Source organism: Haemorhous mexicanus, chromosome 7 (assembly GCF_027477595.1).
Source record: "Haemorhous mexicanus isolate bHaeMex1 chromosome 7, bHaeMex1.pri, whole genome shotgun sequence".
Classification (NCBI taxonomy): domain Eukaryota; kingdom Metazoa; phylum Chordata; class Aves; order Passeriformes; family Fringillidae; genus Haemorhous; species Haemorhous mexicanus.
The window spans coordinates 26730722-26751182 of NC_082347.1; the positions used below are offsets into that span (position 1 = coordinate 26730722).

Genomic DNA, 20461 nt, shown 5'->3' on the forward strand with positions numbered 1-20461 from the left:
CCAAATGATATTTAACTGAGGCAAAGTTTACACTGTTTATGAGTTTACACAGTTCTGCTGGCATCTCTTAGGACTGAGGAAGAATTCACCCTTGAATTGCCATAGCCCTGCTCATCTGCCAGAAACCTTTCATTCGTCCCCCAGACTTAACCAACAACAGAGCAGCTTTTTTGCCTAAAATCCCTGTTCCACTGAACCAAGGAAGTGCTTCACCTGTAACCCTGAAAGGACTTCATCAGTGTAAGCTGTGTCTCCAGCAGGCAGTGTTGGAGGTAGAGCTAAAGCAGAGGAGGCAGAGCCCAGCTCCCCATGTAACCTCCATGGCATTCTGACTTGCCCAGCTTCTCTTCCGCACTTGTCGAAATCTGACTGGGAAGTACTGGTGTGATTTCACTGGAGCTGCACTGCCCCAGATTCCCAATGATAACACATCATTAGAAGATTTTCCTTGGGCATTGTCTAGAGTTTGTAGAGATCCCAAACTCAAGGACCTGAATAAGTGGAAGTTATAATTACTGAATGTGTCAGGCACCTCCACCAGATATAAGTTGCCAAATATTGCAGAGATTGGTAGAGATACACAATTAAAGAAATGCTGTGCCATGGCTTATACAAAATTACATGTTTCTGATTCAGATTTATTGCATCAGATTAATTTAGGAGGCTGTAATATCCCTTGCACACATTTAGAACTGATCGTATTATAACTTATTGACAGAAGTAAATTTTTATTTAATTGACACCTGGTTTCATTTCCTGCCTGTAAATCTTCTGACAACAGCAGTATGCATAAAAAGAACACTGACCTAGATTTTCAGAGGTGGTCAAATCTCAGCAGGTTTTGACATATGTGCATGAGTGACTGTGGACTCCTTTGAAAACTTCATAGACAATTATGCTATTGAAAAACTTGATAGGAATAGATTTGATCCTGAGAGAACCTCTCTGGTAATATAAAGAAGTATGCAGATTTTTGAAGAGAGCAAACTTAAGAGAAATGATAAAATTTCACAAATTGGCAGAGAATAAAGAAATAATTGTTTTCTTTAAATAAAGTAATAGATTCAAAACTTATGAATGAAGCAATAATCCGTCTTATTGCTATCAGTCATGTGAGACAGTGAACAAAGAAAATCCATGTTGATTTTGGTCTTGTTCATATGATGAATTCATATATCAAGACCAGTGAGTGTCTTGTAAAGGTTTTATAAAAATGTATATCTATCACTGGTATCACCATTGCCAGACTAGAGCAAGATTCTGAAAGTCACCAGAAGAATAGAGTTTACTTTTTCTCTTCAGTCTTTGTAGGAATTAGCAAATTTGAAAATCTCAGTTTAAAAATGGAAATGTTGATTTATTGCAAAGCTACCACTGAAACTTTCAGGACAATTAATATACATACACCCTTCTAATTCCCTGTGTTAAATATGTTCTTTACTATGAATAGAAGCTTAATATTAAATACAGTGGAATTTTTAGTGACTGATGTTATCCAGGAAATCAAAGGCAGACATGGAACTGCCCTGAGCAGTAGATGTTTAAGTGAACAAAACATATTTACTGTGCAAAAAGCCTCCAGCATAAAGCAGAAAAGGAAGATAAATCAATCCAATTGTTTGCATTATATGTGAGAAGAGATTGTAAAGGACAGCAACAGTAAGAGGTCTAATATTTTTATGAATGTATGAAAGGAATATTAAGTAAACCTCTGGGAAAGGCCGTGCTGAATAAATTGGTTAAAGCTGTACATCGGCTACTACTGAGGTATTTTTTATACTACATTGGTATCTCCATATTTAAATTATATTTTTGCTTGATTTTTAAAGTAATGAATACCAGCTTTTCAAATAACAGGCTTCTGCCTTTATTCTTTAAAAAAAATGGGAGGTGAAAAAGGTAGGTGAATTAGTTCTCTTGGTAACAATCATTCCTATCCTGCTCTGGTTACATGCCTAGAAAATAATTAACAGATTTTCTCTAATGCTTCCTAAAGATGTTGAAACTAGAGAACAAATATTGACTGAGAGGCAGCAAAACTTGCCGGGACAGGAGAAAATAATGGTTTATATAACCGAAAACACTTTGCCAAAACCAGAACAGAAGTTATGGAATATCTGATTTAAAGTTAACCACATGTCAGAATGGCCAGATATGGTGTGTACATGCACTTGGATATTTGCAGGCCACACTTCAGTTCTGGTACCACATATAAGGGCTCTTTCACCATCCTGAGGATCTGCAGGCCCCGCCGTTCTTGTTGCTGGGGGCTGCTCAGATGATTTAGCCAAGAGAGCCTTTTGGAAGCAAGAGGGAGCCAGTCATGAGGACCTGAAGAGCTTCTAGGATAACCAGGCTTTCAGAAACATGAGCAGAAACTTGCAAGTATTATGTTTGCCACTGTTTATCAGGGAAAAAGAGGAAAGGACTTTGGGGAGGAGGTGGAGGAAATGAGTCTGCACCTTGTAACTGGGTCGAGCATATTGGGTAAGATGGATTTTGGACTGCAGTGTGTAAAATCACAGAGGAGGTGGAGGCAGTTCACTCTCCCCCCAAGCAAAGGTGGGATGCCTCTCATTCCATTTGTTCTCCCCACACATGTGCACACCCCTTCCCCCAGGTGTGAGCTCTGCTTTCGGTTGGGAAAAGCAAAGAGAGGCATTTGTTCCTAACGCCGGCTTGGCTGCAGATCAGGGTCAAAGACCACCTGAGCCCATGGGTGTTACGCAAGAGGCTGTTGTGAAGGGGCCCCAGCCTGCAGCATCCACCAGCCCGCCTCCCTGCTGCCCTCTCCAATGTGGCTCAGCGGGTTGCGAAAGCCCCAGGAGTACATAAAGCATTCCCTGCCTGGGCACTGCCACCACCATCAACACTTGGGCTCTCAAGAGGCTCCAGGGACCGGCACTGTCTGTAAGGGACCCTGCTGTTGTGGGCTGGGGACAACCAGGGGCCTTCCTTGCTCATGCATCAGGGAAAGCTGCCTGAGACCCTGGCGACCTATCAGGGCAGCCTTCCTCCCTTCACTTGTGTGACAGAGCTTGTTTCTGATGCTATTCTCTGTTTGCTGCAGGGACAGGATGGCCCACACGGAGAGAGCTCTGCCCTGGCTGCTGCTGCTGTCACTGGCCTTGATGGACAGCAGCACTGCAGAGCGGGACTGCCGAGTAAGCAGCTTCAAAGTCAAGGAGAACTTCGACAAGACCAGGGTAAATCTTCTTTACTCTCCTGGATTTGTGATGTCTTGCATAGCTCTTTCCAGGCTACAAAATTTGGCATTCAGTGGCACCAGTGTGGTCACATTTTGAAGTCACAGAGTGTGATACTGAGAGACAGCTAAAGTGTATGATGTCCAAACCTCCACAGATGCTGGATCCTGATGCACCTGATTGATAAAGAAATACTGCAGAAACTGAGTTTTAGCAGACTGGTCTCAAACTGTAGGGTATAAGCAGAAAGACTGTATTGACTTGGCTGTTTCTGTGAAAAATTAATACTCTAGTGTTTTCAGACACCATTGCAAGGAAATAAATGTGCATAGATCTGGCAAGATCTGCCAGTTGCTATTCCTTTTTCCACTAAATTTTGTTATACTTACACTTTGTTATATACTTTGCTATATATTCCTTATACTGGACAGCTGCAGATACAGATAAGATTACCAAAAAAGTCAGTATTTCCACAAATTATGGTAGCACTACCATGTATTGATGGGTTTATGCTGTTGAAACAGATAGATTTGCTTCTTAGGTACACCTTTGAGGCATAGTGTCAAAGATCTGCATGCTCTTCCCTCTGTCACCTCCCCTATTCTGAACTGTCTGGTTGTAATGTTTCCATTGTTCTAAGTCTACATGCAGCCTTTCTTATTTCCTTGCAGTACAGTGGCACCTGGTATGCTATGGCAAAAAAAGATCCTGAGGGGCTGTTTCTGCAGGACAATGTGGTAGCCCAGTTCAGCGTAGATGAGAATGGACAAATGACTGCCACTGCAAAGGGCAGAGTCAGACTCTTCAAGTAAGCTGTTTGCCGCTCTCCTCTTGTTCTATTTTGCTAAGCTACTGCTCCAATCCTACTGCTATTCCTGTGCAAGTCACTGAACCTGTGCTCTTACACTGGAATGTGATATTTTCTTTGGCTGCAGTAACTGGGATGTCTGTGCTGACATGATCGGCTCTTTCACTGACACAGAAGATCCTGCCAAGTTCAAGATGAAGTACTGGGGAGTCGCCTCTTTTCTGCAGAAAGGAAGTGAGTACTTAACTGTAGAAGATGCAGAACTACTTGGAAGACTAGTTATGTTGTATGTCCGTGCTGGGGAAAGAAAAAGTACTGTTGAATTTCTTAAATACACTTAAAAGACTTCATAACTATCATACTGCAAAGCTTAATGTGAACGAGGTAATCGCTACTTTTTATATGGGACAGCTGGTTGGCTTTCTTTAAACAAGTGAAGACCTGGCCTTTCTATATCGTTGTATTTCATTTGTTTGTTACCCAGCAATATAATTGAAGGCCACTGTAAAGCAGATGAAGTATTTTAAGACTTGTTTTAGTTCAGAACTCAGTTACCAGATGTTAGTGTTCTCTCTGAAGCCTGATGTCAGAGCTGGCCAAGCAGGGAAGAGGATTTATAAAATGTTATTTTGTTTGGTCTTATGTCTGCAAATATAGAGATTTATCTGTTTTAAGAGACAAATATGATCATATGTTCTTCATTTGTACTTTTATGTCATCTCTCCACCCTATAGAAAATCAGTTCCTTGAGCCAAGTAGAGATTCGGACACTTTGTAGCTCAAGACATTTCCTTGGATTGTTTCCAAGAGAAGCAGGTAGAATGTGGAACTGATAGGAGCTCCATTCCATCCAAAAACAAAGTTACAAAGCATGTTTTGGATGCCGATTTGTCTTAAACAATTCCCAGGTCTTCTAACAATATGCTGCTGAGTCATGGGTTCTTCAAGTTGCAGGCTGACCCCAAACTCTGCCTTTCTAAAAAGTCTAGTGTCCCCCCCACAGGGGAGAAGGGGAAGACAACAGAGTGTTGCCTTCACCAGTGCTGATGTACTGCAAGGGAGAATCTTTGGCTCCAGGAGAGGAAGGTGCAGATATGTCAGGTTTTACTGCAAACACTGAAACAGCCTCACTTCTGTTGGAACAGAGTGTCTGTATGACTAGGTTTTTGTCAGGTTACATAGCTAAATAGTTTAGAATTATTTGAAATTGTAACAGTGCTTTAAGAAGAGGGTTTATGGCAGAACTTGTAGCAAATACTTCTAATACACATGCAAACTGCATGATTATATTTTTCCTTAAAAATGCAGTTTAAGTAACATCCCTGGTAGGAAAATATTTATGGGTTTGAGTCGCCTTGAGCAGGCCGAGCATGTCCATCTTTATTTTCTTTTAAAAAATAAACATGGAATTAAATACTGGACACAGGAATAAATGAAAAGCTAATCTGCTATAACTTGTACTGATCTTCATCTTAGTATTTTCTTTCTTTTCTTTTCTTTCTTTCTTTTCTTTCTTTTCTTTCTTCATCTTAGTATTTTCTTTCTTTCTTATGGCAGCAATTCTCTCCGATTTACTAGATTTCACTTGTGTCTCTAACACTTTTTCTTCTTTGCTATGGTTTCTTCCAGATGATGACCACTGGGTAGTGGACACAGATTATGATACATATGCTCTTCATTACTCCTGCCGCCAGCTAAATGCAGATGGCACTTGTGCTGATAGCTACTCCTTTGTGTTCTCCCGGGACCCCAAGGGATTGCCTCCAGATGCACTGAAAATTGTCAGACAAAGGCAGATAGACCTCTGTTTGGACAGAAAATACAGAGTTATCGCTCATAATGGTGAGAACTTTTTTTTTCTGAATAATTTTATTTCAGGGTTTAACAACTAAAGCACTGGGATTCTATTGCTCATTAGATATCAAATGCATAAAGCTTTTTACTTAGTGGCTGTAACTTTGTCTTTTGAAAACTGGAGCTTGTTGTAAGTTATTTCCAACTTTTGCTTCCCTTATCTGAAGGAGAGCTGAGGTGCACAGTTTTCATGCAGCATATCAGGTCAGCTGAAACAGTAATTAGAGGAAGTTGTAAAACAATTAAATCAATGTAGTGTGAGTAAACACAGTAAGGATAAACTTCATAGCTATGGTAAAAAGTAATTGGGCACCTTTTATCACATCTCTTTGCCTTTGTTCAAATACTTTTTGGAGGAATTCTTCAGAAAGGCTTTTAAGGAAAATAGAAGTCTTGGAAAGGATACCTTACAGAGGACCCTTTCTCACAAGTCCTCATGCTGTTTCACAAAGAGCTGTGGAAGAGGGACATAGCCCTCACACTGGAAGCATGACACTATCTTGAGTCATATAGTCAGGCTGAGCTTACAACACAGGGAATTACCTCACTTATGCTCAAGTGTATTACAAAAGGCCAAATGGTAATAATCTATGTTTCTTATGATAAGAATTACACCCAGAGTGGGGAATTGTAAAGAGTGAAGGAGAAAAACCAAAATATTTAGAACAAATAAAACAGTAGTACCTCTCCTTACTCCCTCCCCACCCCTCACATCCTGGGAGACATGCTATTTATGAAAGACTTGACTGGTGAATCAGATGCAAGGGAACTCCCAATGTAGTGATGTGAGCAAAAGAGTTAATACGATTCTCACATGTGTAAACCAAGAGTCACATGAGATTGTTGTGCTTGGCATAGATCTAATTGCTATGTCACATTAGGTGACAAGCATACCTGGAAAAAGGATTGAGGATGAATTAGAAGTTTTGAAGAAAAGCAGAGAAAATGATTGAAAGTTTGTAAAATGTGTCGTCCAGTGAGTGCTTTAAAGATTTTCATCTTTTCCTGTTAGGAAGAGGTTAAAGGCTGACCTGAGCAAAGTCTGTGCTTATCCACACAAGCAATAGGAATTGGATAGGAAAAGACTTGCAAACACAGAAATAATAAATTTAAATGGATGGAACTTTAAACTGGACACATTCAGAGCAGAAATAAACAGCCATTTGTTTAACTCCAAAGGTCATTAACCTTTGGAACAGTTTACCAAGGGCTGTTGTATGTTCTTCATCACTGAAATCTGTAAATCAAGATTAAAGGCTTTTCTCAATGACATGCTAGAACAAACTGGGATTGACTGAAGAAACTTTTGTGTCTTATAAAGAAGAACAGATGAGCAAAGTCAGCTCTTGTGGCTCTATTATCTGTTCATCTGATCCATAAATAGAGAGTAATACATTGCTGTGTTGTAAAGTAGTATGCTGATAACAGGGTGTCTGGGGGAACAGGGTGCCACCTACTCTGCTGAGGCAGGTGGTGTTTAGAGTACTGATCAGTGACCTGGGAAAAGTGCCTGAGAACAATGAAAAAAAAATTGTCTTGAATGAGAATTTGGAGACAACATAAGACAGTTGAAACTTAGAACAGTAAAGAATAAGAGACATCATAAATGCAAATGGAATCAACTTCTGTGAATGATTTGTATGATTGCATAAGTGGTAGGATAGAAAAGAAACAAAGTCTTTATATAAATTTATTTCACTTTTCTGGTTTGAGTCCTGCCTTCCTTGCTTTTCAAATAAAGTCCAGCAAGAATAAAAATTTCTGAAAATGAGAAAGCCAAATAATCAGATGTTTAGGGCTGTTCTATTAAATCTAAGAAAATTTAACAGCTGATCATGCTTCTTCTTGTGTGTTATAGATATCAAATATCTAATCTACCAAGTCACACTGTTCTTTGTTTGCTATCCTAATTTATACTGAGATGTTAGGTGTTGAGTACTGTGTGAGTTGAGTGTCTGACTGTGTGAGTTCCGTAGTTTACAAACAAAAAATAGGAGCCTGGGTGCCTTTTTATTAAGGATTATGCCAGAGTTTATAAACCCAGCACCAAAGTATAAATTAAACTAAAGCCAGAAATTTGCATTTTCCCCTTCATTGATTGGGACCCTATTATTAGTTAATTCTGAATTCTCCAGTATCAGCAAGTAAAAGTTCCTGCAAAGAAAGCACATTTGGGACTGAGGGAATGATTGCGAGCTAAACCTGAAAAAAAAAAAAAAAAAATTCTGGTGAAACTTCATATCAGAAACTCTTACAAAATTTGCTTAATTCCTTATCTGTGGATTAGAAGCCTTACTGCTTTCTTTTTAACTCTGCTTTTAAGAGCTACAGAACTATTACCAAAACAAACTACCTTCAGTCATCTGCACTGACCTGCATCCCATTGTTACTGTGATAAAATTCTGTGATAAAATTCTGACTGATGTTAGTAAAGCTGCAAGAATAGGCTGGTATCTGTTGCTAATTGTGCACACTCTGCCTATGTCTTAAAGCTAATTAAGAGAGTGTGTGTGTGTGTGTGTGTGTGTGTGTGTGTGTGTGTGTGTGTGCGTGTGTGTGTGCCCGCTCAACTCATAGATATACAAAACTTACTTGATTTAAAAAAATGAAAATATCTGTTAAAATATACCGACTGTTCAAGGCAAAAGAGAAGCATAGGAAATGAAAGTTTTTTGTTCTAACTTACACTGCATTTATGATAGCAGCTCCTTCTCAAATACAGCTCAAGCTATGATACTCTTGGTCTCTCAGAGTAGTAGCTCAAGTAACTTTAAGCTGTGTAATGTCAATATTAAGTGAGAGTACTTGTAAATACAGTGTAATTTCAGTAGAGTCGAAAGCTGCATCTGCTGTTAGCATTTGCTGGAAGCAACAATTGTGAAATTAAGAGTGGTATATTCCTTCTGCTAACTTACTATTGCCATTAGAAGTTTTGGGGGTCAGGAGATTCTTACTTTGTTGAAAGACAATCCTAAATTAATTCTTTTTAGGCAAATAACTAGAAGCTTGTTAAAGTACAGACTCTTTTAAATCCAGTATCACTGAAAGATACTCTATCATTGATCTGCTCAGTACGTTGTCTGCAAAAGAATTAAAATTCTCAGGAGAGCTGTAACTGATTGGATGAATTCCTGCTTTGTTCCGAGTTGAAAATTCCTTAGAATTATAAACTGCAGAGTAAGGCAATGGCATTACTATTACAATAACAGACTGCTGGACTCAAGAGCATTTTAAAGAAATTAGATATGTATGCATTTTAAATTTGGTGAATGTTTGTGTAATTAAATTTTGTCTGGAATGTTTGACAGACACAACTGTGGTTTTTGTGTGTTTCAGGATTTTGCTCTTAAGGAGATCCAACCCTATGGAAAGAACCCATGTAACAGCACCACGGATGTAAAGTTAACACATTGATCCTGTGTTCTCTGGAAAACGCTTTAAATGGGTCCATTTAGATTTTCAATATATTTATCTGAGCTGTGTATCTCACCTTGTTAATAAACCAATGAAACATTTTAATAAACTTGGATTACACAGGATGCAAATTGTATGCAAATCTGTACATACATACACACTGGTTTCATTAGTAGCCTGTTATCTTAGTACACCCTTTTGAACTGGTGACTGGTGATAATTAAGAATTTAATCTTGCTTTTTTTAGTGGTTTCAGTTTCTGACCAAAAGAGTATTTATCATAAACCTCCAAGTATATGTATTTTATTTTCAACTAGAATATTATATTTTCCCTATAAAATACTAGAAATCATTTAGAAAAGAGAAAGGAATTCAGTGACCCTACATATCACTAATTAACTTTATTATATGACTAGCAAAGACATAAAAATATGCACCTTTTTAAAATAGCTATTTTACACATGACAATTAGCCATTTATTTCTTTATTTTTTATTTTTTAATTCACATGTATTAAGTCCATCTTTTTAATTTGAGATGGAACCAAACTGGTCATTTACTTGATGATAACACATGTTCATTATCTTGTTTCAGTTAGTCTGCTCAAACTTACATTCAGGCAGACAGTTATTGAAGTTTTTAATCAAGTTCCCTCTAAAAACTGGATTTAAAAAAAAGCAGATACTTTCTGAGGATGAACATTTTCACTAGGAACTTTAAAGTACTTAACTCAACTATTTTACATTCACCAAGTTCACTGCCATATTTCTATTTATTTCAGCATAAGAGGAGAATTCAATCCCTTAAATTAAATTGTCCAAATCTTACTGAGGCAAAGCAATGAAGTCAAGAGAATTTTACCTGCAGGAATTAAAAATACATATTTCGCTTTTTTTCCTCCTCCTCTGGCATGTAATACTATAACATAATGACCTATATGACCTGGGATAGCATGGACAAAATCCAAAATGTGGCACAGATCAGACTTTAAATAATTATCTGGTAATGAAAGACAAATGTGGCTGTTCATGGTTACTTCTTCTTGCAGTGGTTTCTGTAGCTGCTCCATGCCTTTCAGGGTTCCCTGTACAACAGAGAAGAATTTCCTGACATTTACGTCTGAAATGGGCAACATTATACAGAATTGGATTGACAGCAGAGTTGGCAAAAGTGAATAATGCTATCCAGAAGAAAACTGATGGCAAAATATTTGAATCTTGTTTTAAGTTCTGAACTAAAATTAAAAAAAAAATTACTATTATTGGAGTCCACATAATGAAGAAAGAGATCATCAACAGAAAAAGGGCTCGGAATAGTTTGTAGTCTTGCTGGGAAACACGAATCTGATGACGTTCCGGGTAGGCTAAACCAGCATTTAAACTTCTTCGTGATGCTTTTGTAATCTGCAGGAAAAGAGAAAAAAGCAACTTTCACTGCAACACATTTCTACAAGTGAAAACGTAAATTTTGGCACACGATGTTTTCTTTTGAAAAGTGACTACAAAAAAACACATTGCAAAATTCATTTCTACCTTTTGTCCATGGCTCCTTTTCAAATGTTCTCACTTCACTAGCAATTCTTTTTCCTCTCAGCTGTGAATTCATCTCAATATTAGGCAAAGCGGTTGTTCTTTTCATGGCTCTCTACCAATCACAAATGCTTTTCAGCATAAAACAGTCTTAATTACTCATGAAATCCCAACATGAAATCCCATTAAATTCAAATTATGACCTCATTTGTTGTATCTAAAGAAGCCCATTGATTTTTTTCACAAATGCAAACTGGAACATAGTTAACAATCCTATTGATGCGCAAGAAGGAAGGTGATCCAATTCTCTTATGGCCATGCTGGTATTATAAGGTAGGTATTAGAAGGAGCATGAATTTATTACAATAAATTATTTTAAATGTGAATGAGATTATGCATTGTTTTGTGTCACACTTAGCTTTTCAGACAGTAATCACAATTGCTTTCTCTGAAATCTTACAGATCGTTAGAGTCACTATAAAAACCTGTGTCTTGTAAAAGCACTCTCTGATGTAATAAACTAGACTATGGGTAGCTTGGAAACCTAGTATTCACAGGTGTGCATCATCTGTCATTAGGTAGAATATTGGACCCAGTGGGCTTGCAGAAAATTTGAAATCCTCTGCTCTACATCCCTATCTTCCCTGAAGTTGGCATGGCACAATTAAGTTTGCTACATTCATACTTCTGATACAAAGAAATTAAAACTGAAATATCTAGCAAAGATTTGTGCTAAATAACTGAGATGCCACTTTATCCCCTGCATGCAAAAAGAAGGGGTGTTTTCAAAAGCCTTGATCAATCAAGGCTTGATTGATCAAGGCTTTGATCAATCCTTAGGAAAGGATCTACATAGGAAAGCCAAAAGGTTAGGCTCCACCTGCCACTTTCCCCTTTAGCAGAAACTAGAGGAAGGATAACACTAATACGAGCAACATTTTAACTTCCTGGTACAGGTAAGGATGGAAATGTTTAGAGAGAGAGAGAGAGTAATTTGTAGTTCTGTTAAAAGTTTTCTGAATTTGTCACAGAGATAAAAGCCAAAAGGTAAGGCTCCACCTGCCACTTTCCCCTTTAGCAGAAACTAGAGGAAGGATAACACTAATACGAGCAACATTTTAACTTCCTGGTACAGGTAAGCCTGGAAATGTTTAGAGAGAGAGAGAGAGTAATTTGTAGTTCTGTTAAAAGTTTTCTGAATTTGTCACAGAGATAAATGCTCTAAGAATCTAGACATCTTCTAAATATTTCAATAGAATGTAGGTCTATAAATTAAAACCGGTGAACCAAAAGTGGGTTTCTTAGCAACTTCTGAGGCTGAGAAGGAGACAGTATCACTATCACAGCTGCTTCTCTGATTTAAAAGGAGCAGAGAATTCTGGTGTCCTGAGCATGTAAAACAACTCCAGCTTGATGATCTTCTGCTGTACAATCTGGAATCCAGAAACTAGGTAACTCCTCCAAAGAGTCCAAACCAAGAGTTGCTCTCAGAGAGTGCCTCACCCGTCTTAGTAAGAATGAAGGTTTCACAAAATGCAAAGGACTAATATCCACTTCTAATATAAAACTAGGAAAACTGGGTTGTGTACACTTCTCAGTCTTCACTGTTCAAAACTGCTGCAGAATGTCCTCTACAGATACATTTTTATCTGTCCCATATAAATACCTTCTGTCTTTCCTGCAGGAGCTGCACAGCCTAGAACTAAGAATGCAAGAGTCACCAGGACTGTGGTAAATAAGACACAACTGCTTCTTAAGAAAGTGCTCAAGAGAAAGGGGGTAGCAGTGGTATGTTGTGGATCTCTTCTTGGTCTGCCCAGTATAGATACCTATCCTTGGCATCTGGACCACACTTGACAAACAGGAACTTAGAAATCAGATATATATAAGCATGTAACTTCCAGAACACAGACATCTTCCCTAGCTCTAGCCTCTGACAAAGTCTGGCCTGAGAGGCAGAACAATGTTTCAGAGTAAATTTTGAAGCACACATTTGTAGTAGTGTGTATTTGTTAAAAAATTTCAGGTCTTGTATCTGTAAACAGTCTTCATCATCCTCCTCATCATCATCATCAATGTTGTAACATGAATACATGAATGCTTGGCACTGCTTCCAGCAATACTGAGAATCATGCCATGTGTGCACTGGCATAATGGAGCATTCTCAAAAAGTGAGAGTGAGTCTGCTCTTGGGAATGACTCAGGGATTGAGACATTCTCCAGTTCAGTTCTGCTTGCTTCCTGGAGAGAGAGAAGATTCAATTTTATCTTGCTGTGGGCCTCAAGCCTTCCTCATTTCAGGGGAAATGGTAATGTATTTTAGCATCTCTGTTAGCAAGTTAGAAAAGAAACAGGAGCAGAGCAGCACGGGGATGTCTTGTAATCCAGTATTCCAAACACTGCTTTTGGTTTCTAGCTCCCTATATGCCATTTTGTTTTATAAATTTACCTGTAATCTGGAGTCTGCAAGGACAGGACTAACACCATTCCTGTCCTGGCCTCTGACCAAGAGCTATGGCATTTCTTGGCCTGCAGTATTTTGCAGTTCTTTCAAAGGACTCACTCTCCAGTGAGTTACTCTATGCTCTTTACCTACATGTATGTGGTTGCAAGTGCATTGCTTCACTACAAGAGGTATACCTAATGCATTTACCTCAAGGTTATAATGAGCTAATACAGAAACTACAGGATGATGACTTTCACTACAAGTTTAAGTTTGATCAATAGGCAAGGATATGTGGAGACCAGATTCTAGGTTCATTTTACACCTACATCCAGCTCTGGCATGTGCATCCACAGCCTGTTGGTGCTCAGCATTTCATCAGTTAACTCCTTGCTCAATAATCTATGTATGTTGAGGTTCCTTTTCAAAACCTAAAATTTTCTTATGAGAAGTTTAATTACCCAATAAAGGAAGCAAGGATCTTGTGTGTGGTTGCTAAAAACTAGGCATTGAAGTGACTAGTTTGAAGTGCTTAGTTTGAAGATTTCTAGATCTTTCCCACTCTGGTTTTAGATAGTTTAAAAGGAAGTTAGATGCTAATATAATGCTTGCTAGACTATAGATTAAAACTCTGTGGTGCTGGGTGGCTTGACTTATATTTCAGCATATATATGTTAAACATCATCCACTCAGAAAGAAAGTGGAAGCAGATGGTTTAATTTACAGGGTTTTTTTGCAATATTTGAAATTATGGAGGATTATGTATAATCTAATGAGATCTGTGTACTAGAGATGCATGCAGAAAGCCAGTAAATCAAAAAGTGGATGGGTCTTTTTCTAGCCCTGCCTTTCTCTGCTTTCTTACAAATCCCTTATGACGAGTTTAGGCTCAAAGAAAGCAAAAAATCTAGTTTTTAGCTATTGCAAATGCTAGACTCCTTCAGCATTTAGGAGACTGACAGTCTTTAAATATGAACAGCACAAAAATGAAGAAGTGTAATCAACACTATATATAAGAAGACAAACCATGTGTTGGTAATGTGCTGTTGAAGCATGTTCTTAATTGAAGTATATAGGCTGTTATGTGCAGGTTGAAATGCTCCCTTTCAAATCACATACTTGTAATTTATGAAACAAATTATGTTTGTTCCCTTTACATGTATTTGTATTTTGTGACAATATGCTGATGCCTAGTGAGTTACTGTTTACTTCCCTTTGTTTTACAAAAAAAATTTAAAGGAAGAACATACCTGTAAGATTTTGGAGTAACTGATGACAATGATGAATCCTGGTATCAGAAAGAAAACAACAGCAAAGGTCGTATCCCAGACTGTTTCTCCTGCAGTGCTGGGCCAATCCAGGGTGCAAATCTGAATGTCCTATTTACAAAAAATTAAGAAGAAAAGTAATATTGCACCATTATTTTCAGTACAGCATTGTTCTTATCTCTATGCTTATGGGGGAAAAAAATGGCTAAACCAAGACTGTGAAAACTTTCTACTTAGACAAAGGGGTCAAGTAATATACTACTAGATGGTCTTAAAAGCCCATACAATCACAAATAGATATGTCCACAACTGGAACACTTCCATTAATTTCTTATCAAATGGTAATGGCAACTTTAAAATTGAAACTTACAGAGCCTAAACTTAATAATTTATTCAAGAGTCATGGGGGTGTGCTCTTTTGTATGCATTCCAAAATATTAGGCAGAAAAATCTGCGCATGGCCGTTTTGTACAGAGAGGGCTCCGGATGCAGGGCAACTCTCCCAGGACGCTGACACCTCGGTAAGGGGAAGTGAGCAGAAAAGGAGGTATCTGAGCCGCCCGAGGAACGCAAAGAGAATCTCAGCCGATGCGCGTTTCCCACCTAACGGGACGGTCCGCCGGGAGAGGGGGCCGGGGGGGCGGCGGGGGAGCTCCGGCCGCTCCTCCGGGCACAGCCTCGCACCTGCCCGGCACACAGATCGCTGCCCGCCCTGCGGGCGATCCCCTCGCTGGCCGCTGTCCCGCCGTGGCAGAGGCGGATGAGCCTCCACCGCCGTCGGTCCCGGCGCCCCCCGGCCCGGCCCGGCTGCCGCGCCCGGCGCTCGCCCTCACCTGGCCGACGGGGGCAGGCAGCCGCACCACGGTGAAGAAGCAGCAGAGCGGGAGGGTGGCGAGGGCGGCGAGGCCCCAGATGAGGAGCAAGGCGGCGGCCAGCATCTTGCGGCGACGGAAGGCGGCATGGCGCAGCCGGGCGATGCTGACGACGCGCTCCAGGCTGACGGCCGACAGGGAGAGGAGGATGACGGTGCCACTCAGGCTCACCACATAGAAGAGCAGGTGGCAAACGAAGTTGCCCAGCACCCAGGACTCGGTCCAGCGCACGACGGCGATGAAGGGCATGGCAGTGATGAAGAGCAGGTCGGCGCAGAAGAGGTTGAGGACGAGGCAGTTGGCGGCGCAGAGCCGGCGGTGCCGCCTCACCAGCAGGCAGATGCCCCAGATGTTTCCCGCCAACGACAGCAGGAAGATGAAGGCCAGGGCACATGACTCGCCGATGCGCAGGGCCGTCACATTGTTGCCCCTGAAGTCCGAGAAGAAGGGGAAATAGGTCTTGTTCCCTTCTGTTGTGCCCCTGGACACGGGCATGAGGGTGGCCAGTGGGCATGAGAGACCCACCGGGGATGGTGGCACCAGCCCTAAGGGAAGGGCTGCACTCCCAACCACCACGGCGGCACCTGGGGTGCCCTTCCAGCACAGAGCCAGGGGATGACCGCCATACCCCTCCCTCCTCCACCTCCTGCCCCTGCTACCAAGCGCTCAGCCGTGCCAGCTGGGCGGTTTATGGCCCTCGCACTGCAGTGGAACAAGGAAGTGGCAGTGTAAACACGGTGGAGCTCACACAAAGGCGAGGCCGCAGTGCGTGAGGCGGCAGTGAGGGGCTGCCCGACACCTCCCTGGGCAGTGGGTGGGTCAGCACGCTGCCATCTCCGTGCCCAGGCACCCAGGCCCTGGCACCTCATCAAGTGCCAGCCCTGGTCTGCTTGGCTCTCCAGGCAGGCCCCTGGGGGGCCAGTGACCCTGGGAAGCCACTCAGTTTGCTCCCATCCAATGGGGCGTGCATTGCTTAGGAATATGGATGGCTGCCACACCACTCTGAGAGTTCTCCTCAGGAGCCTTGGATGACCAGACTAATCTAGGGTAAAAAAAAAAAAAGAAACAAGAAAAGAGGAATTTACCTATCGCCTCCTGTATTGACCGGGGCTTTTGAAAACAGCAGACCTGTGCATTGCTTGTCCTAATTGTGGAGAAGTGTCACCGACATGATTTTGGGGATCTGTTTAAGAAATTCGTCTAGAATATCGCCGGTGTTATGAGTTCGTGCTGGAGAAGCCCGTTAAAGTAAGAGAAACCTAGAAAATACCTTATTTTCTCTGAACTTCAATTACTAGAAGCAGTTGCTCAGATTGTAAATGAAAGTAGGGCTTTCCATTTAGGCTCTTCACTTCAGATGATTTAGAAATGGGCTGGGAGCGAAGCACATAAATTGTCACAGCCAGGCGGATAATGTCTCATAAAAGAAGATAAAATGTTTTCATAAAGTATGTAAACAGTTGTATAACTTTAGGCTGGGTGAATTCATTTGGCTGCGTGCCAGTGCAGGCGCTCAAGGGTGCACTTAGAGGCTCAGCGTGTGGACCTACACCATTTGATGAGGTGAGAGTTATTCCACGTGTGTGCGGTACAAAACCGGAGTGCCACGGGGAGCAGGTGACGGGCAGTGCTTCTGCAGTACCCTGGGTGTGACCCTGCCATCAACCATTTACGCAACGGCATTAGCGGGGATTCCAGATTAGTGGGGATTCCAGAAACTTGGTCCTTTGAAGGGGCAATCTCCTAATGAGGGATGACAAGAATGACATCTTTCCTGGACTGCTTCCTACATCTGCCTGTGCAGAATTTGCATTTATTTCAATTAGCAATTATTTCAGTTAGTGGTTCTAACTATCTATGCCATCTCATCAAACAAGGAGTTTGCAGGGCAACCTAAACAGGTGTATGAAATGCCCCTGCTGGCTCCTACTGACAGATGACTCTATGAAATATGGGCACAGCATCCCTTGTTAAGGGGATGGGCTGTGAAGTCAAGTGAAGACAATAGGAAAACTTGCAAAGATTGGCTCTTTTTTTCAGAAAGCAATACAAGTGACTGGCAAGTGTCTCAATATAGATACTTTATCCTACTTCATTTGATGGGAGAAAAAATCTGCATCTATATTACAAAAATTTCAGTGAATTTAATAGACCCACTGATTTTTATTAGCATTTAAGATCAATGCTTGGCATATCTAGCCACAAATTATTTTGGCTCTGCTATGAACTGATTCTTTAAAATGATTTGTGAATCTTGGAATACAGCAACACCTTCTAGTTGCCACAACCTCACAGGCCTGGGACATTTTACAAGCTTACAGACTAGCCCCAAAGTTCTGGGCAGCTGGCAATAGCAGTGGTGTGGTCAGCTCTAAATAATGGGAGGGATTTGGGAAAGAGCCATTGTTAATAGTCTGGTTGTATGTGTGTGAAAACTTGGGAGGCATTAACCGAGACAGGGGGAGCAGAGGTGAAGCAGCTGGAAATGGTAGCACAGATAAATGCAAATTTTATTATGAATAAAATCTTTAGCCCCTTTGACATTAGTGGAAAGTTAAATTAGAAACTGGCCCCCTCAATTCAGAGTAAAAGTAAACATATTTGAAACAATATAGGGGAAAGGAAACAGGGAGTAAAACATACAAAGCTGCATTATTGAAGAAATTATTTTAGTCAGGGAGGAAAGGAATGCCACAAGAGAAGAAGGTTTGAAGATGAGATGATGTGTGGAAGTATCTGGGTAATCTTTGATCTTCTTTAGAAAGGACCACCTTTAGCTTTGGTCCTTAGGTGTGATTTACTTAGCATAAGCCTGTTGTTTGCTCAGGAGAACCAAAGTAAAGTGCTGCTTTTAGTATGCTGTTAGTGAGTGAAATTCACACTGACCTGTGTACAAAATCTTGTGCCTGGGGACAGCAGAGGTGTGAGGAAACATGCTGGTTTCCCTCAGGTTTGATCAAACAAGTAGGGGCTCCTTGCAGAAGGAAAAATAGTCTGATTACTCATGGATCTAATGGATCCATTATCTAAAAGAGCAACTTTCTTTTCCCTCCCGTGAGGTACAAAAGTTGTATTTGCTGTTGGGTAGGTCTAATCATAGCAACCATCACGACATGAAATCTGAGGAAGAGAGGAGTTGTAACCCCCACAGAGCCACCCTGGCTTTACTGTAATAGGTGGATGCTGTGTGTGGTATTTGCACCACGTGCTCATGACAAGGAAGTGATTACCAGAATGCCTGGAAACCTGTTATGGTTGCTTAACCTATATAATTTTTTAACCTCTGTTTGCTTTTATGCTCAAACATGGAGTCAGCTCAGATTTCATTGCTCTAAGTTAAATGAAAGCTGAAGAGACCTCTGTGGAGGTGGTTTGCCTAACCTAGCAGGAAAAAATCTTGGGGTTTTTTTGTGGGTGTTTTCTTCATCCCTAATGAAAGCCCAAGGTTTGGCCTTCTCTGTTTCAGATAAGGGCTGTGTTACCTGACACCATTAGTCAAGCTCTGCTTTTCAGATTGTTGACCTGGCAACCATGAACTGTCGTGACAGATGGGGATCGATCAGCTTATTTATATCCTCAGCATTAAGAAATATTCCCAGAGAAAGGGACCACTTAGTGGGTGACTCTGGGAGATGGGAGTTGTTGTTCCATTTGGACATGGTTTAGTAAAGGTTTTTGCCTTATTTATGCATCTTCTTGCTTGTAGATTGGTGTTTTAAGTCTTTGGGTGTATTTTTGTGCACCTGTATCACACTAGGTAAATAGCACTGACTTCTGTAACAGATGTATTGCACATTTAATGTTTTCTAAGTGATGTAAATTCATTTCATTAGAAAGGTTGTCTCTTTGTCTTCACAAGAGAGGTTGCAAGCTTATAGATGATTCATGTATCTGCACAATAAGATTTTTATCATAAGTTTCAACCAAGGTAAGATGTCTATTTTCATTTTTGCTCTCACATATTACACTGCAGCTGTTCGGCTTCTAGATGCTATGAATCCTCTGCTAGAAGATGTTATAGTATTGTAAGATATGTTTCAAATACGAGTCTGTTTTGATTTCTTTTGTTTTTTAGGAAGTTTTCTAACTGCTCACCCATTTTATATTTTCATATCAGTGAGCTGAAGTGTTTACACCAATGTGTGAGGGACAATTTTAAACTTTTAGTGCAAATATAAATGTATCAGTTTGTTTACATATAGTAGCAAGCTCACACATTCCTGTGTCCACTGAAAATAACTAGATGCTTCACTTGTTATTTGAAAAACGAATCCCTGTTTCTTCTGGGACACGAGCAAGTCACTGTTCCTTCTGGGAAGTCTCATTTTACTGTGATCAGTACCCATTAGAAGCTGGCACACCTCCTGGGAGAAGTGCCAGTGGTGCTGTAGTTTCAAGCTGTAGCAGCAGCCTTACTGACTAAGGCCTCAGCCAAAAGCAGAGCTGCCAATATTACTGTCAGATGTGCTTTCTAATAAAAGCTGGGTCAGCTTGCAGTCATCAAGACCACCAGAAGTTTTGCCAACATCAGCATTGTGGCTTACAGTGAGGAAGAGATTTCTCTCTGAACCAAATGCAAATTAAGAACATAATCCACGTAACATAGGCTTCCCCTGGATGGTCACATTTTTTGTTTTGCTGCATGCTAACCAAGCTTCACCAGAGTGACTCAGCTCCAGCTAAACTCTAATTAAAGGAGGTTGCTTAACAGTCTTAAAAACTCTGTTACACTTACACATCAAGCCCGTGGATTTAGGGAGTTTATCAGTGAATACAGAGTATAGACTGGTTTGGACATTGCAGGATCTAGTAGAAGACTTACCAAGGAGCTGAGATCCTGCATGAGTTTTTTGCATAAGAGTTGGATGTTGAAGTGCCACTGGATCTTTGCTTAACTTTCAGGTGTACATAAAGTTGCTTACATTCCTTCTAATGAGCTTTGATGCAAAGACATCAAAACAAAAGCTGTGGTGAACACCTGAAGGATTTACAAACTAAACTAGTCACCAGCCTCTCATGCTCAGGAGATGTACTCAGACATTCCCTGAACACACTGGTCTGCTGGGTT

At 40.7% G+C, this 20461-nt stretch overlaps 2 protein-coding genes across 2 annotated transcripts; one reads left to right on the plus strand and one right to left on the minus strand.

The window, feature by feature from the left end:
* Positions 1 to 2583: 2583 nt before the first annotated feature.
* On the plus strand, positions 2584 to 9407 carry RBP4 (retinol binding protein 4). The gene is given in 7 exon segments (XM_059851633.1): positions 2584 to 2801; positions 2803 to 2910; positions 3071 to 3206; positions 3878 to 4014; positions 4142 to 4248; positions 5644 to 5856; positions 9205 to 9407. Coding segments are annotated over 7 exon segments (918 nt in total). The 5' UTR covers positions 2584 to 2598; the 3' UTR covers positions 9219 to 9407.
* A 246-nt stretch (positions 9408 to 9653) lies between these two features.
* Positions 9654 to 16707, minus strand: FFAR4 (free fatty acid receptor 4). The gene is made up of 3 exons (XM_059851632.1): positions 15355 to 16707; positions 14504 to 14632; positions 9654 to 10684 (listed from the first exon to the last, which is right to left on the minus strand). Exons 1-3 carry the CDS (start codon positions 15886 to 15888, stop codon positions 10277 to 10279), a joined length of 1071 nt encoding a protein of 356 aa, XP_059707615.1. The 5' UTR covers positions 15889 to 16707; the 3' UTR covers positions 9654 to 10276.
* Between the last annotated feature and the right edge of the window lie 3754 nt (positions 16708 to 20461).

Bases quoted from the DNA above. Each gene is read 5' to 3' on its own strand.
- FFAR4 (XM_059851632.1), bottom strand. From the start codon at position 15,888: ATGCCCGTGTCCAGGGGCACAACAGAAGGGAACAAGACCTATTTCCCC. The intron at 14,633-15,354 runs GTGAGGGCGAGC...TTTTGTAAATAG, and splicing joins TGCCTGCCCCCGTCGGCCAG to GACATTCAGATTTGCACCCT. The intron at 10,685-14,503 runs GTATGTTCTTCC...CTTTTCCTGCAG, and splicing joins GTTACTCCAAAATCTTACAG to ATTACAAAAGCATCACGAAG.